General features: G+C 45.5%; 1 protein-coding gene across 1 annotated transcript; it reads right to left on the bottom strand.

Moving 5' to 3' along the window:
* Nucleotides 1–239: 239 nt before the first annotated feature.
* Nucleotides 240–18,681, bottom strand: OAZ1 (ornithine decarboxylase antizyme 1). The gene is given in 6 exon segments (XM_077271950.1): nt 240–669; nt 5,619–5,704; nt 15,334–15,506; nt 16,312–16,398; nt 16,400–16,457; nt 18,460–18,681. Coding segments are annotated over 6 exon segments (654 nt in total). The 5' UTR covers nt 18,579–18,681; the 3' UTR covers nt 240–538.
* Between the last annotated feature and the right edge of the window lie 33 nt (nt 18,682–18,714).

The following is an 18,714-nucleotide window of genomic DNA, read 5'->3' as shown; positions in this document are numbered from 1 at the left end:
ATGAGATCTCAGCGCTCCACTCCTGCCTCCTCCAACAGCGACCCTGGGACCCCGCTTCACCGCAGCAACCATCCCCAGAAAGCAATAAGATACATGGATTATAAGACGCACCATCATGTTTAAAAAAAAATTTTTTTTCCCATTTTTCTCCTCAAAATTTGGGGTGCATCTCATAATCCGCAAAATACGGTATGTGGGTAAAGTGCATTAAAGGTTTAGTCTTAAAAAATAGAAAAAAACAAATATAAATGTTTTATTTAGAATTAATGCAAGAACTTATATCACAAAAACACATTAAACTTCCACTGACATAGCAGTAATCTGGAGTGCGCATTTATTCAACATCAAACATGCAAAAAAATAATTCAATAAAGATTATCTGGACTGAAGAATTTCCACCATCTTCCCCCACGATCTGCTCCCCCAGGATCCAGTAACTACACCAGTAAGAACAAGATGTTGACAATAATTCACAACTCCTCTTAACAGACTAAAGAAAAAAAAATTGCTCTAAAAAGTTGCAGGACATTGCAGGTTTCTAATCTTCGTCAGAAGAATCTCTTTCAAATGTGTAAGCCATGAAGCAAGCGTCTGGTCTCTTAGGGACAAGGGGATGTCCAGGTCTCACAATCTCAAAGCCCAAAAAGCTGAAGGTCCGAAGGAGCGCAGCTGAAATTAAAGCAAATCCATAGTTAAATATTCAACTTTAAAAATGGCAGACACCACCTTAGACAGGTTTCCACGACATGTACTGGAGAGTGGCCAGTAATATACTATGCAGGTCTGATCTCACAGTATGTTCCCATGTTGCACATTTGTTGTAAGGCTGGGGTCACATGAGAGTATTCTCTCACGCAAGAGCATCAGCTCGATTATGCCACTGAGCAGACTCCTCTTAGTGTGATCCGATTCCATCACATGCAAGAATCTTTGCAGAGGAGTGGAGATCGAGACCACAAATGTCAGACTGCTGTTTCACTCACACCCATAACAGATGCGCAGGATGCCAAATCGACATAAGACAAAAACAACATACATACATAAGTCCACTTTTTTTTTAGTCTGAAAGTGCCCCTCTCGGCTTATACTCGAGTCATTGTCCCAGGGCTCGTAGGGGAGGTGGAGCGGCAGCTGTCACATTATACTCACCTGCTCCCGGCGTGTCTCTGTACGTCCCTGCTTCTCCGGCGCCTCTTCCTGTGTTCAGCGGTCACATGGTACCGCTCATTAAAGTAATGAATATGGGCGCAAATCCACTCCAATAGGGGTGGAGCTGAACACAGGAACAAGCTGCCAGCATCAAAGACCATCGCATCGGAGAAGCTGCCAGGGAATGCGCCGGGAGGGCGAGTATGACAGGGGAGGGTGAGCATTGCGATATGCACCTGTCCCCGTTACACCGCCACGTGCCGCTCCGTTTTCCGTGTCCTCTGGCTGTGACGGTCAGGTCAGAGGGCGCGACGATGACATGTTTAGTGTGCGCTGCCCTCTGCCTGAACAGTCACTACAGAGAGCCGGAAAACAGAGTGGGATGTGGCGGTGGAACGAGGACAGGTGAATATCGCAAGTGCCGGCGGTGTCCCAGCTTGCTCAGGACAAGAGGCGAGTATGTCATTTTTTTTTTTTTTTTTTTTTTTAATCGCAGCAGCATATGGGGCAAATGTTTTTATGAAGCATCTTATGGGGCCATAATCAAGCTTTGTGCAGCACTATATGGGGCACATTTTCTATGGAGCATCTTATGGGGCCATAATCAACCTTTGTGCAGCATTATATGGGGCATATTTTTGTATGAAGCTGAAGCATCTTATGGGGCCCCATCATAAACTTTATGGAGCATTATATGGGGCTCGTGATTCAATATGGACATTCAAAAACTTAACCTACTGATGTCTCAATTAATTTTACATTTATTGGTATCTTTTTATTTTTGAAATGTACCAGTAGCTGCTGCATTTCCCACTCTAGGCTTATACTCGAGTCATTAAAGGGAACCTATCACCCCGTTTTTTTCGGTATGAGATAAAAATACTGTTAAATAGGGCCTGAGCTGTGCATTACAATAGTGTAGTTTGTGGACCCCGATTCCCCACCTATGCTGCCGAAATACGTTACCAAAGTAGTCATTTTCGCCTGTCAATCAGGCTGGTCAGGTCGGATGGGCGTGGCTTCTTCCCCCAGATATTGCGTAGTTTTCCGTTGGTGGCGTAGTGGTGTGCGCATGTCCAAGGTCCCCAATCCTGCACGGGGGGGTGAAAATAGCAGCGATGTCCGTTATTCCATTGGTGGTCGGTGGGCGCGGCCATCTTCCTTTGGCCGCGCGTGCGCAGAAGCGGCGCTCTGCTGGCCGCGGCTTCAGGAAAATGGCCGCCGCGATCTCCATCTGCGCACGCGCGGCATCCCGCGGCCATTTTCCTGAAGCCGCGGCCAGCAGAGCGCCGCTTCTGCGCACGCGCGGCCAAAGGAAGATGGCCGCGCCCACCGACCACCAATGGAATAACGGACATCGCTGCTATTTTCACCCCCCCGTGCAGGATTGGGGACCTTGGACATGCGCACACCACCAACGGAAAACTACGCAATATCTGGGGGAAGAAGCCACGCCCATCCGACCTGACCAGCCTGATTGACAGGCGAAAATGACTACTTTGGTAACGTATTTCGGCAGCATAGGTGGGGAATCGGGGTCCACAAACTACACTACTACACTATTGTAATGCACAGCTCAGGCCCTATTTAACAGTATTTTTATCTCATACCGAAAAAAACGGGGTGATAGGTTCCCTTTAAGTTTTCCCAGCTGTTTGTGGCAAAATTAGGGGTCTCTGCTTATACTCGGGTCAGCTTATACTCGAGTATATACGGTATATAAATATATATAAAATCTACACTACCCCATAGTAGAACACTTGTCCGAGTACCATCCGATATAACATTGCCTAGCATTTGTCAGCGTTACACACTCGCGTGAGCAAGCCCTAATGAACAGACTGGGATGCAGACGTTACTGAAACCCAGTTCGCAGTGTGGGGTTCAGCCTGACTGTCATGCCACAGTGCCATTTGTAAAGGCTATGAAATATAGAAACATTAACCTGTCTTAACCCCTTCACCCCCGGAGCTTTTTCCGTTTTTTCGTTTTCGGTTTTCGCTCCCCTCCTTCCCAGAGCCATAACTTTTTTATTTTTCCGTCAATATGGCCATGTGAGGGCTTATTTTTTGCGGGACGAGATGTACTTTTGAACGATACCATTGGTTTTACCCTGCCGTGTAACAGAAAACGGGAAAAAAATTCCAAGTGTGATGAAATTGCAAAAAAAGTGCAGTCCCACACTTGCTTTTTGTTTGGCTTTTTTGCTAGGTTCACCAAATGCTAAAACTAACCTGCCATTATGATTCTCCAGGTCATTACGACTTCATAGACACCTAACATGTCTAGGTTATTTTTTATTTAAGTGGTGAAAAAAATTCCAAAGTTTGGTAAAAAAAAAAAAAAAAAAAAAAAAGCGCGATTTTCCGATACCCGTAGCGTCTCCAATTTTCGTGATCTGGGGTCAGGTGAGGGCTTATTTTTAGCGTGCCGAGCTGGCGTTTTTAATGATACCCTTTTGGTGCAGATACGTTTTTTTGATCGCCCGTTATTACATTTTAATGCAATGTCGCGGCGACCAGAAAAACGTAATTTTGGCGTTTTGATTTTTTTCTCGCTACGCCATTTAGCGATCAGGTTAATCCTTTGTTTTTATTGATAGATCGTGCGATTCTGAACGCGGCGATACCAAATATGTGTAGGTTTGATTTTTTTTTTATTGTTTTATTTTGATTGGGGCGAAAGGGGGTGATTTGAACTTTTATATTTTTTTATTTTTTTTATATTTTTAAAACTTTTCTTAATTTTGGCATGCTTCAATAGCCTCCATAGGAGGCTAGAAGCATGCACTACACGATCGCCTCTGCTACAAAAAAGCAGAAAGGCAGGTGTACTTTGAGCGCCGACCACAGGGTGGCGCTCAAAGCAATCGGCCATCAACAACCATAGGTCTCAAGGAGACCTCTGGTTGTTATGGCAATGCACCGCTGACCCCCGATCATGTGACGGGGTCAGCAGTGCGAGCACTTCTGGCCACGAGCGCTAGTTAAATGCCGCTGTCAGCGCTTGACGGCGGCATTTAACTAGTTAATAGACGCGGGCGGATCGCGATTCCGCTCGCGCTCATTGCGCGCACATGTCAGCTGTACAAAACAGCTGACATGTCGCGGCTTTGAGGTGGGCTCACCGACGGAGCCCACCTCAAAGCAGGGGATCTGCCAGCTGACGTACTATTCCGTCAGCTGGCAGAAAGGGGTTAAAGGGGATTTTTTTTTGTTTTGCAGAATAAACTTACATTTTCATTGCAACTTTTCTTCAGTTTGTCATCACTGACAACCTGAGCTATGTATTTAACACCTTCAAGACCTTTCATTTTTCACTCCTTCCCAGATCCATAACTTTTTTATTTTTCTGTCAATATGGCCATGTGAGGGGTTGTTTTTAGCAGGACAAGTTGTACTTTTGAATGACATCATTGGTTTTACCATGTCATGTCCTGGAAAACAAGACGACAAATTCCAAGTGCGGTGAAATTGCGCCAAAAAAAAAAAAAAAAAAAAAAAGCGCAGTCCCACAGTTTTTTTTGGTTTGGCTTTTTTGCTAGGTTTACTAAATGCTAAAACTGACCTGCCATTATGGTTCTCCAGGTCATTACGAGTTCATAGACACCAAACATGTCTAGGTTCTTTTTTATCTAAGTGGTGAAAAAAAACCCTCCAAACTTTGTTAAAAAAATACTCGTAGCATCTCCATGTTTTGTGATCTTGGGTTGGGTGAGGGCTTATTTTTTGCGTGCCGAGCTGATGTTTTTAATGATAACATATACAATCTTTTGATCACACGTTATTTCATTTTAATGCAATGTCACAGCAACCCCCCCCCCCCCCCCAAAAAAAAAAAAAAGCAAATGTAATTCTGGCGTTTTGACTCTCACTATGCCGTTTAGTGATCAGGTTAATCCTCGATAGATCGGGCGATTCTGAACACCGATACCAAATATGTGTATTTTTTTTATTGTTTTAACTTGAGGAGGGGGGGCACTTAGCAAGATGTTGGCAACACAGGTCTTGTATACAGGGGTGTTCACACTGGGATGCATTTACAGAGTGCTGGCCAGCCCGCCTAATCGAATAGTATGGCCGTGACCAATAGGCTGAGAACCAGACACTATGCAGTTCCTTTATGTGTCCTATACAGGCCTTTATTGTGCAAATGTATACTAAGCAGTCACCCCCTCCATGAATGGGTATGTGGTGAGTGGCTGTCTATTTAGTATTATGCACCTGTGTTGCCAACAACTTGCTATATGGGCTGGCTGCATCCTGTAGTGCATTTGTTCAGAGACCTGGGCATGTAAGCGGTGCTGCCTTTTTTCAGTTTTTTTTTTTTTTTTTTAATTTTTGGAGGATTTTAGTCCTCTTGTGGCATTGCTATTAGTAAAGTTTTAATCCCACAATACATATCAGTAGGACTGCACTATGCACTGAAAAGGAAAAGCTGGACAAACTCAGGTTATTCAGAAACTTCACCTCGGTCATCTCTGTTCTTGTGGAAACAGATGAAGACATGATCGACTTGGAGTTGCTCTTCCGCAAATTCCAACAGAACAGCAAAGCTAGAAGAAAGGAAAGTCAGAGTTATTAACAGAAGGTACATGGGACAAAAGTAGAAACCAATTCATAGCCTACAAAAAGCAGTTCTGCACCTTACCAAAATTAATACTGAGAACTGAAAACATACATCATTCTCAGAAAGACACTTCATGTAGGATCATAAAGCCACTTTCCATATTTGTTAAGTCTTTCTGCCCATTAGCTACATCAGTTTGAATGGCTTAGCAAATGAAGGTTCAGATGAGTACTGTATTTTAAAGTCGGGGTCGTCTTATATGCCATGTGTCGTCTTATAGGGCCAGTGACTAATGTGCCTTTTGGGGAGGGGGGGTGGTCCTGATGACGAAGAGAGGGGGCGTCTCACAAGAAAATGTGAGTGGCGTATCCCCCCTATTACCTCATTGTGGCAGCGTGGGGTCTGTGCTGTGGGGCGGCGGCGTAACTTCGTGCAGCGTCAGGGGCTCCTCTGGCATTTCCTCAAAGCCCGGAGGCAGCAGCAGCTCCATTGCTGCGATGCGGTGGCCTCTGGGAAAATGGCAGCTGGGGCGGTGCATGCTCAGATTCAGATCTTGTCTCCTGAGATCTCAGGATGAGATCTGAATCTGAGCATGCACCGCCCCAGCGGCCATTTTCCCGGAGGCCACCGCATCGCAGAAATGGAGCTGCCGCTGCTTCCGGGCTTTGAGGAAATGCCGGAGGTGCCCCGACGCAGCACGAAGATACGCCGCTGCCCCACAGCACAGAGCACCCACGCGGCACGAAGAGGAGCCGCCGCAGCTTACTAGCACAGAAACCCCACGCTGCCACAATTAAGTAATAGGGGGATACTCCACTCACACTTTCCAGTAAGACACCCTCTCTTAGTCATCGGGACCACTCCCCCCCCCCCCCCCCACCATATGCACATTGGTCTGCACCCGGTGTATAAGACGACCCCCGACTTTTAAGAAGTTTTTCAGGGGTTAAAAAGTTGTCTTATACGCCGGAAAATACGGTATATATATTTTGTCATTAGTGCGTTGTCCATCTGCAAATCAAACAGAATACAAAGAGCACAAGATTTAATACAAGTCAATGGAGTCGTTCACGTGACTTCTTCCCTTTTCATTTTTGTGTATGAATCAATGGTCCAAGTAGCAACATACACTTAGGCCGGAGTCTCACTACCGTACAATACGGCTGAGTGCTATGCGATAAATCAGATCGCAGTCTGCCCAGTATTACTCTATGGGGCAGCTCACATCAGCGATTATTTTCTCATGCCGAATTGGCATGTGAGAACATTCACAGTATGCTGCAATTGGCAGCGAGGCTCTGCTCACTCACACCCATATAAGCCTATGGGTGCCAGTGACAACAACTGTTGTGCGATATAGGCCGGCAGCATAGGAAATTGAGAAATTAATGTCTCCACCTACTCTGCAGCTGTGCTTCGGTCCCCTCATTGCATGAGGATCAGTGCGCAGTAGCATGACACTAGGAACCCACTTCCAGGGGAGCAGAAGCCAAGGGTCATTAGTATATCGCATCAGAAGCCATAAGCTAGTGTGACTCCAGCCTTATTACTGGGCAGCACAGTGGCTTAGTGGTTAGCCTTGCAGCGCTGGGGTCCTGGGTTCAAATCCCACCTTGGACAACATCTGCAAGGAGTTTGTATGTTCTCCCCGTGTTTGCGTGGGTTTCCTCCCACATTCCAAAGACATACTTGATAGGGAATTTAGATTGTGAGCCCCATCGGGGACAGCGATGATAATGTGTGCAAACTGTAAAGCACTGCGGAATATGTTAGCGCTATATAAAAATAAACATTATTATTATTATACTGGCCATTCCTGAATCCAGCACTGGCTTTGCCACCATCTTGGGCTCTGTCTATAGCACTGAACTCCGCAGCTCTTCGCATCTATATTGGCATAGCAGCTGAGCTTTGCCATGGTCATCACCCGCATTTCTGTCAATGAAATGTCTGCACTGCTGAAAAAGATAAATCAGGGCAACAGCAGACACCGCCTGAGCCCCAGAGAGGGCAAGTAAATAGTGATGAGGGTCACACCACCCACTGAACTGTGCCTAGGGACAATGTTTATTGAAAACAAAAAACGATTTATTGCTTTGTGTATGTTAGCTGTAATCTGCAATGGTGGCAAGTTTTAATAGAGTAAGGCTATGTGCAGACAGTGCATTTTTGATGCAGTTTTTCTGCATGGAAGTGGGCCCAAAATGCTATGGAATCCTTATGCAAGCCAATTCAATGACAATCCTGAAGTGTTATGTACATGATCAGTAAATTTCCATGAGTATCTGCAGCATGTCAATTCTGCGTTTCTGCAGCGTTTTTCACCCATTGACTTAAATAGAGTCAGTCAAATCTGCAGCAAAACGCAGATATAAAAATGTTTGCAGATTTGCGGAGTTTGTTTTACCGGCTTCCTATGGCATTTTCTACGCTGTCATCTGTGTGACAGCGTGGGAAACACCGGCGCAGTAGTTCTTATCCGTGGTAATACTACCGCAGTCAAGTCCACCGGTGAGACAACTGCGGGATCATGCTGGCAGATCAGTCAGCGTGACCCCACAGCTGTGACTGCAACCCGCAGTAACGCTAACAACGAAAAAAAAATAAGGGCAAAACGTCAGAATTATGCCTTTTTGGTCACCGTAACAGGCGATCAAAAGATCATATCTAACCGAAAAAATAAATTCGGCACGCAAAAAAAAAAAAAAAAAAAATTAGCCTTCACCCAAACCGAGATCACGGAAAATGGAGACGCTACAGTGTTTGGAAAATAGCGCAATTTTTTTTCCCCCACCACTTAGATTAAAAAACAAACAAACAAAAAAAAAAAAAAAAACACACCTAAACATGTTTGGTGTCTATGAACTCAATGACCTGGAGAATCCTAATGGCAGGTCAGTTTTAGCATTCAGTGAACACAGTATAAAAAAAAAAAAAAATGTGTGCCGGGATCACACATACGCGAGATACGTCCGAGTCTCGCAGGTGAAAACCCAGCTCTGGTGCCGGCACTCGAGCAGAGCGTGCAGCCGCATAGCAACACATGGAGCCGCAGGCTCCGCTCCGGAGTGCCGGCGCCAGAGCTGGGTTTTCACCTGCGAGACTCGGCTGTATCTCGCATGTGTGTGATCCTGGCCTAATAGTGTCATGCAAAAGTACAACTTGTCCCGCAAAACACAAATCCTTACATGGCCATATTGACAGAAAGATAAAAAAAAAAATAAAAAAAAAGTTATGGCTCTGGGAAGAAGGGGAGGAAAATAAATAAATAAAGCTGGCCACATGACTGCAGCACTGGAGTGTACACATTGGACCAGCAATGCTACTAGTCACTACTAATCCTTAGTAATACACCCTCACCTAGAAAGGATGGTGGGAGGCTGGAGAGCAGCACACCTTTATGAAAAACATATTTAATATATAGAAAAAAAACTGTATTAACAGTTATGTACAAAACAGATGCCACGCAGATGTAAAAAGCCATCTTTATCCAGCATTAAAAATGACAATTGTGCACCCTCATCTGAACCTGGCTTAGTTACACCCTACAATTTCAGCAGCTGAGGCCAATTAGACATTCATGGGTGACATTTGCATATCCCAATATCAGTGGGAGTTTTAAGCCATTCATGTAACCAAGTTCTATTTTGGAAAAGGGCAGGTCAGAGAAATAGGGATTTGTGTACTCACTGTAAAATCCTTTTCTCCGAGCCAATCTTGGGGGACACAGGACCATGGGTGTTATGCTGCTGCCACTAGGAGGACACTAATACAGAAAGAATAGCTCCTCCCTTGCAGTATACACCCTCCTGCTGGCTCCAAGTGAACCAGTTCGTTAACAAAGCAGTAGGAGCTTAACATTTAGCCAGGATGAACTATGTCAAAACCAAGGCAACACAGAAAACCAAAGCCGTTAGACTAAGAGGGTGGGTGCAGTGTCCCCCAATGATTGGCTCGGAGAAAAGGATTTTACGGTGAGTACACAAAAATCCCTATTTCTTCTACGCCTCATTGGGGGACACAGGACCATGGGACGTCCTAAATCAGTCCCTGGGTGGGGATCAACTGTAATTGCTCCTTGTACCCACAGGTTACAGGTGCGGCACAGCCACCTGCAAAATTCGTCTGCCTACGGTCACATCTGCCGAGGCCTGAGAATGAATATGGCAATGTTTTGTAAACGTATGCAGACTGGACCAGGTCGCAGCTCTGTAAACTTGTGCTCCCGAAGCTTGGTGCCGGATGGCCCAAGACGCACCCACTGACCAAGTAGAATGAGCTTAATCCCTGCTGGGACAGAATGACCTCTGATACGGTAGGACTCCTGAATAGCTGAACGAATCTGTTTTGCTATTGTCGTCTTGGGAGCGAGAAACCCCTTCCTTGGCCCTTCCTGGAGCACAAACAGGGCTTCCGACCTGCGGAAGGATGCCGTCCGCGAGACGTATCTCGAGAGCTCTCACTATATCCAGTGTGTGGAGGGCCTTCTCGATGCGATGTACTGGTGCCGGACAGAGACGGTAAGACAATCTCCTGATTGAGATGAAAGGATGTGAGGATGTGACAACCTTTGGCAAAAAGGACGGGGATGTTCTCAACCACCTTATCCAGATGAAAATTCAGGAACGGAAACTTGACAAGACAGAGCTGCCAGCTCTGAGACCAGTCTAATGGATGTGAGCGCAACCAGGAACCTTGAAAGAAGAGACAGGAAAACCTCCTGTAGAGGTTCGAATAGAGCTTCTTGCAATACTCAGAGGACCAGATTAAGGTCTCATGGTTCCGACGGCATCTTATAGGGCGGCACTCCTATGGGAGACTCCCTGAATGAACATCTTCACTTGTAATCTGTTAGCAATCCTGTGTTGGAACAGAACAGATAGGGCTGAAAACTGCCCCTTGAGAGAACTAAGGGCGAGACCCAAGTCCAAACCAGTTTGTAAAAATTTGAGGGTGGAAGGAATGGAAAATGCAAGAGGAGAATGTCCCCAGTCGTTGCACCAGGAAAAGAAGATTTTCTAAGTGCGATGATAAATGCGCATAGACGTAGGCTTTCTGGCGCTGATCATGGTAGAGATGACTTCCGGAGAGAAACCTGCCTGGGTTAGAACCCAGGACTCAACGGCCATGTCGTCAAGTACAGGGCCTCGGAGTGCTGTTGGTAAATGGGGCCCTGTGAAAGGAGGTCTGCGTGATTCTGTAATTGCAAGGGAACATCAGTGACTAGTTGAACTAGTTCCGTGTACCACGCCCGGTGAGCCAATCTGGCGCAATCAGGATTACCGGTACTCCCACCGCTCTGATCTTCCTGATGACTCTCGGAAGTAAGGGAGCGGGGGAAATATGTACGGAAGCCGAAAAGGACGCCAAGGAAGTACAAGTGCATCTGCCCCGATTGCTGCTGGATCGTGGGACCGAGCTATGAAGTCGGGAACCTTGGAATTTAGCCGTGAGGCCATCAGATCCACGTCGGGGGAGCTCCAATGACAGCAGATCTGGTGGAAAATCTCCGGATGGAGAGACCACTCCCAGGAGTCGAGGCCTTGACGACTGAGGAAATCTGCCTCCCAATAGTCCACTCCCGGGATGTGAACCGCAGAAGTCATTGAGAGGTTTTCCTCGGCCCAACAGAGAATGTCATTCATGGCTGCCATGCTGTAGGTTCCCCCTTGTCGGTTAATGTATGTCACTGCAGTGGCATTGTCTGACTGCATCCTGATGGGATGACCCGCCAGGAAGGGATAAAATTGGGGAAGAGCTAACCTGATTTCCCGAATTTCTAAGATGTTGGTCAAAAGGCGGGATTCCTGAAGTGACCGGCAGCCCTCAGCAGTGTGATGTAAGATCACCGCTCCCCAGCCTAGAAGACTGGCATCTGTTGTCACAAATAACCAATGTACTGGAAGAAAAGACTTCCCTTGATTAAGGGAGGACTTTAATGTCCGCCACCTGAGAAACTGTCTGACTCGCTGGGGGAAGAACCTACGGGCGAGGAAGAGCGGGTTCCTGTCCCAAACGGCCAGGAGGGCATGCTGTAAGGGACGGAGGTGTATTTGGGCAAATGGAACCTCCTTCAAGGCTGCTACCATCCTGCCAAGGAGTCCCATACTGAAAACGCAGAGAGTGAGTATGTGATTGGGAGAGCTTCCCGCTGTAAGGCTGAGATCTTTTCCGGGGGAAGAAGCAACAACCCCTGGGACGAGTCCAGTATCAATCTTAGAGGAAATTCGCTGAGCCGGTACTGGGGAAGATTTTTTTTTTTTTTTTTAAGTTTATCTTCCAACCCAGATGAGAGAAAGTATCTATTGTGATGTTCACGGCCTCCTTGCAGGTGCGGAAAGAGGGGCCTTTGATGAGGATATAGTCAAGATAAGGTAGCACCACCACTCCTCAGGAGTGGACTATGGTCACTGCAGCCGCCATGACCTTTGCGAGTACCCTGGGGGCGATGGCGAGGCTGAAGGGCAGAGCTGTTCCTGAACTGCAAAGCGAAGAAACCTTTAGTGGGAAGGTAAAATAGAAATGTAGAAGTACGCGTCCTGGATGTCTATAGACGCCAGGAACTCGCCTTTTCCCATGGCATGGAGGCGATTACAGAACGAAGCGTTTCCATCTGGAACCGTCGCATCCTGACAAACATGTTCAGCAGTTTTAGGTCCAGTATGAGCCGTACTGTAGCGTCCTTCTTTGGAACCATGAAGAGGTTTGAATAAAAACCTTGAAACCGTTCGCTTTGAGGGACCGGAATAATAAGTCCGTCTTTACTCAGAGCATATAGCTTGGAAGAACTCTGAAGCTTTTGCCCTGGGAGGACGAGATGAGAAGTCTCTTGTATCCAGAGAAAGAAAAAGATATATATCCACCAATCCAAAATAATAAATCAAAGCAGGGTGTGACTAACTAAAATTTAACTCTTAATATATGAATCTTAAATGGTATAAATAACCAACATGAAAAACACACATGAAGGACTCACAGACAAATCACATTCTTGGGAATGTAAAACCACAGAATCCCCGAGATTTTAAGCCACAGTTCAATTTATCAATCTTTTAGGGGAAAAAGAAATTCTCATCACATGAGAATCGCATAACAAAAGCAATCACAAGCCGCATGTCTCATATTCCAAATACCTTCTTGTGGAATGGAAAAGCAATAGCAGTGATTGACATATACGATTGGAACGATCTCACCTCAAAATTCTCTTTCTTTGCTATGGATAGGACCGCTCACTATTGGCACTGCATCCGGGAGGGGGGGCACATTCCGGCCACACCCATGCTGCCAAAAGGATTTTTGCTTAACCCCAAAATAAAGAAACCATTTCCCTACGCGTTTCGTTATATAAACTCATCAGGGGAAATTTGTAAACTGTCCCTCCAACTCCGTGGTGGGCAACTGCCTCATTACCCTCACGTGGAGTGCCCACCACGGAGTTGGAGGGACAGTTTAAAAATTTCCCCTCATGAGTTTATATAACAAAACGCGTAGGAAAATGGTTTCTTTATTTTGGGGTTAAGCAAAAATCCTTTTGGCAGCATGGGTGGATGGGTGTGTGGCCGGAATGTGCCCCCTCTCCCGGATGCAGTGCCAATAGTGAGCGGTCCTATCCATAGCAAAGAAAGAACTTTGACATATACGATTGGAACGATCTCACCTCAATCACTGCTATTGCTTTTCCATTCCACAAGAAGGTATTTGGAATATGAGACATGCGGCTTGTGATTGCTGTTATGCGATTCTCATGTCATGAGAATTTCTTTTTCCCCTAAGATTGATAAATTGAACTGTGGCTTATAAAATCTCGGTGATTCTGTGGTTTTACATTCCCAAGAATGTGATTTGTCTGTGAGTCCTTCATGTGTGTTTTTCATGTTGGTTATTTATACCATTTTAGATTCATATTAAAAGTAAAATTTTAGTTATAGTCACACCCTGCTTTGATTTATTCTTGTATCCAGAGAACACTAAGTAGCGGATCCACTCGTCGTGAACGACAGAGCCACGCAGCACTGAAGGAAAGAAGGCGGCCACCTACTTAACCACCGTTAAGGAAAAAAATAGAATAAAAAGTAAAAATTTAAATAAAAACGGTGGGGTCTGAAACAGACCCAAGTGCCTCCTATAGACACCAAGCAAGAACTGGTTCACTTGGAGCCAGCAGGAGGGTGTATACTGCAGGGGAGGAGCTATTCTTTCTGTATTACAGAGTGTCCTCCTAGTGGCAGCAGCATAACACCCATGGTCCTGTGTCCCCCAATGAGGCGTAGGAGAAAATTTGTTTCCTCTGACCCCTCAACATACACATTTTTCGACCATGATTTTTTTTCTTCTTTTTTTTTTTTTTAAACAGTTACTTGAAACAGGGACAATTTTTAATCTTTTCTTGGAGGTTTTTCCCCGTTAAGGTTGAGAACACATGAGGTTAGCAAGAACATATGGCTTATTAAGAACTGATTGACCACTGGTTTTATAGGAATGCAGAAGCTTATTGTCTAAAATACTGAGACAGCACAGCTATAGTTGGGAACACTTAGGCAGCCGTCACACTAGCAGTATTTGGTCAGTATTTTACGTCAGTATTTGTAAGCCAAAACCAGGAGGGGAACAATTAGAGGGCAAAGTATAATAGAAACACGTCACCACTTCTGCATTTATCACCCACTCCTGATTTTGGCTTGCAAATACTGACATAAAATACTGACCAAATACTGCTAGTGTGACGGCAGCCTTAGGGTACCGTCACACATTGAAATTTTCATCGCTGCGACGGCACGATTCGTGACGTCGCAGCGTCGTATAATCATCGCTCCAGCGTCGTAGACTGCGGTCACACTGTGCAATCACGGCGCTGGAGCGATGCCGAAGTCCCCGGGTAACCAGGGTAAACATCGGGTAACTAAGCGCAGGGCCGCGCTTAGTAACCCGATGTTTACCCTGGTTACAAGCGAAGACATCGCTGGATCGCTGTCACACACAACGATCCAGCGATGTCAGCGGGTGATCAAGCGACGAAAGAAAGTTCCAAACGATCTGCTACGACGTACGATTCTCAGCAGGGTGTCTGATCGCAGTAGCGTGTCAGACACAGCGATATCGTAACGATATCGCTAGAACGTCACGAATCGTAACGTCGTAGCGATGGAAATTTCAATGTGTGACGGTACCCTTACACTTTTGGAAACTTCAGGAAATCTGATCTCAGTCAGTATAAGGGCACGTTCACATATTCAGTATTTTCCCCTCAGTATTTGGAAGCCAAAACCAGGAGTGGGTGAGAAATACAGGAGTGGTGACATGTTACTACACTTTTCCCAAGATTGTTCCTCTCTTGGTTTTGGCTTACATATACTGACCAAATACTGCTGTATGAAGGTAGCCTAAGAAAAGAGTCAGATAGCTGTAGAACTTTGACAGGAATCACAACACAATGCTCAGACTGGCCGTCAACTGGCAACTCTCCTGACCCAATCGTGGCAGCTGAATAGAAATACATGCTGTCATGCTTAGTCTGCCAGCGCAAGGGTTGCGATCCCCGTCAGACGGCTCCATAAAAGGCCTTTGAAAAAGGTATGGTGCAGTGCAAAACTTAAATGACATATTTCAGAGACTTACCTATCTTTGCTCCCATCAGGGAGTGTGCCGGTCGGGATTTCTACATATAGGCTATTATTATTTAACACAGCTCTCCAATCCACTTGCTTTCCATCTGTTAGCTTATATTGGACGTTAAGAATTCTAGTCCTGTTATTGGACGCAAGATCTTCTGTAATGATCAGCCTATTATCCTAAAGAAAGCAATGGACAAGTCAAATAGGAGAATAAGAGGACATGGTGAGGTTTACTGCCTTGGCATACAGTCAAGAACCACTCTGGTGGGGAGAGAAAGAAACAAAGCTGGGGGTAGTATCACCAATTTGTGCTCCCTGCATATGCTTAGAATATTTAACGGTCGCAGTCTTCAGCTGTTCTCAGCACTGCTCTGGTCATCTGCTAGTTGTGAACGACCCGCTATATCAGTTTAGTGTTTGCTGTGCGGACCAGAAATCACTACTCAATGTAGGACTATTAGAGCCAGAAGGAGGATCTCAGACTTACAATGAAAGCTAACAAAAAAGGCCGCACACCCTTAGTATTAAATGTATAGGTACAGAGATATTTGAATTGTGAGCTATGCCTGTCTTCCCTTTTCACCTCCCCATTCAGATGAGGCCTGGCTTATCACATGGAGAGGTAGGACATTAGTGACAAGGACCATCCTTATTTAGGTACACCTTGACGTGGTTGGATGGCTTTTGCACCCTTCGATCAAAAACCACCAAGTACCTTACATATTTGTCATTTTCAGCAATAGTGGCGTTCATATATTCAATCGCAGTGTGCTGACGCACAGTGTATTTTACATTGAGAGCTTGTGACCGCTCACTCCGACTTCCGGTCAGGTCCAGAAGAGAAAAGAGCAGAACACTGGCTGCAATGTGGCTGGCAAGATTTTTACTACAGACATTAGGGATATTAATCCAGAGGTGGAACATAAAATGAAGGAAGGGTGCTTCCATAATTAAGAAATATATAAAGATATGTAATACTTACAGAATAAAATAAATTAGCTGAAAGATTGTGATCCCTTTGACTATTCCCTCGCCCACCTGGGATCTTCAGGGGTGGGTGAGGGACATCAGGAACACCACCGAGGCCCGGGACCCAGGTTACTACAGCAATTGAAAGAAACCCTGGAACTAATGAGAAAAGGGAAAAAAAAAAAAAGTTAGAACAGTTAAAACAGAACTTGTATAGTTGTGACTATTGTAAAATAATGGATGTTTAAGGAGATTCTCATCTTTGTAAATGAGTAAGATACTACAAAGTACTTGTTAAAAACATACAACTGCAGTTTACCTCTTAATAAAAATCTCTGATCTCAAGAATGGATATTCATGTCATTCTATATGGCCAGCTACCTGCCATCTCTGCAGTTTATCAATGATGGTCAGCTTCCAAGCAATGGTCAGATGGTGGCCTGCGTTGCTCTGATGATGCCTCACCTTTCACAGTTGGGCTTAGGGCATGACACACATACTGGCCCGAGCTATTAATCTTGTAGACAGCACTGACCCAAGGGCAAGCAGAAAGCCAAGGAGTGATGTACTCAGGAAGAAACTGCAGGAGAAGTCTTTAAAAAGGAATTGCCATCTCATGGCTGTATGGGTAAATTATGCTAGTCATAACCAACAGATCAAAGTAACCTTTCTAAATTCTTCATTGTGCAGTTCGTCCTCCTAGGAGTTTATGAATAAATTGACAATTGGTAAAGCTGAATGGGTGCTCTCTTCAAGGCACTGTCATTTACATCCATCACGTCTAGTCACTAGCAGAAGGCGATCACTGCTACCGACTAGATAAGCTGTTTATACAACTGAAAGCAATCAACCATCGACAGAGGGAATACCGTACATTTAGTACATAAAGTCAGCCATGACAACTAAAATATCTTGTTATAAGTGCAAAGATAACGGAAAAGTGCAAAGATAACGGAAAAGTGCAATAACACATAGGCCGACACCTGCTGCACCTAATACACATCACCTAGCTCCTTCTACAAAAGGATTGTGATCGCCATCATATGAAGACCTGACTCCTCCCTATGCACCATCTCACCCCGCAGCTCACGTCATCTCACCAGATGCCCACGGGGGATTACAGCAGCCAGATACAGAAAGGTTTACGCTGACCCCACCTCCATGCTGTATACCAGGTGTATACCTGCGTCTTCCCTACAGATGGACAGTCATTTATTCCATCAAGCAGCAGAACATCAGTGCTATGGGCACTGCGACTACCACTCAGCAGGCCGCAGATCCGCATTTACCAGTCCTGGCCACAAGGAGAAGACCGAACAAAAGTGCACAATCATCACAGGCCTCATCCACTCTGAATCACTGTGGAAAATCACCAGCACGCCTACACGCCTCGGGGACAGCACACACCGCCATTAACCCTTTACAATACAGGCAAGGCTTGCAGCCCTGAGATCCCCACCACATAGAGAAGTCCATTGATTACTAGGGAGGTCAGAGAATTCAGCAGCATAAAAACATACCTGACACGCCAGACATATTCCCACCCAACCTGAGCAAGTGATAGATATATTTTAGAGATGAGCGAACCTGCTGTGATAAGGAGTTATCGAGCATCCTTGGTACGATCAAAAAATGGGTTTGAGTCCCCGCGGCTGCAGGACATCCGCAACACATGACATCTTTACCCAAACAGGACAGATATATACATACACACCTGTATATACCAGTACTAGGTGACCCCCTAGAGCACAGCACAGTGGTATAGTTAGAGATATATCTACACACCTGTATATACCAGTACTAGGTGACCCCCTAGAGCACAGCACAGTGGTATAGTTAGAGATATATCTACACACCTGTATATACCTGTACTAGGTGACCCCCTAGAGCACAGCACAGTGGTATATATATATATATATATATATATATATATATATATATATATATATATATATACACACATACATATACACACACATACATACATACATACCTGTACCACGTGACCCCTATAGAACACAGCACTCGCAGCCACACCTGAGTGATGTCACCCAGGTGCCACTTACAGGGCCGCGCACGCCACCTACAGGCCAGGGCGCGCAGCACACGGCCGCCACTAGGACCCCGCTGCTGAGGGGACAGGTCACACACGGCCTCCTACCTTTCACTACTATTACTGGGAATACTCAGGAGAGGCATGGTGATGCTGCTTTTATTTCCTTCTTTTTCTCTGGCAAAGCAATGGCTATTCAGTATCCGCTGGAGGGAGGATTTCACCATCCGGCCTCTCTGGTCACGGAACCAGAAACTCGCCGACCTTCTGCCTCTTCAGTCGGAGTCTATCAAAATGGCGAGTAGCCGCTTAGAATAACAGCTTTTAGTGTTCGGCTCTGGCCCCGCCCACAGTCTGTCAGCA

Source organism: Ranitomeya variabilis, chromosome 1, assembly GCF_051348905.1.
Source record: "Ranitomeya variabilis isolate aRanVar5 chromosome 1, aRanVar5.hap1, whole genome shotgun sequence".
In the NCBI taxonomy this organism is placed as follows: domain Eukaryota; kingdom Metazoa; phylum Chordata; class Amphibia; order Anura; family Dendrobatidae; genus Ranitomeya; species Ranitomeya variabilis.
Note: the sequence above shows the minus strand (reverse complement) of the source record. Positions and strands in the feature narration are given on the sequence as shown.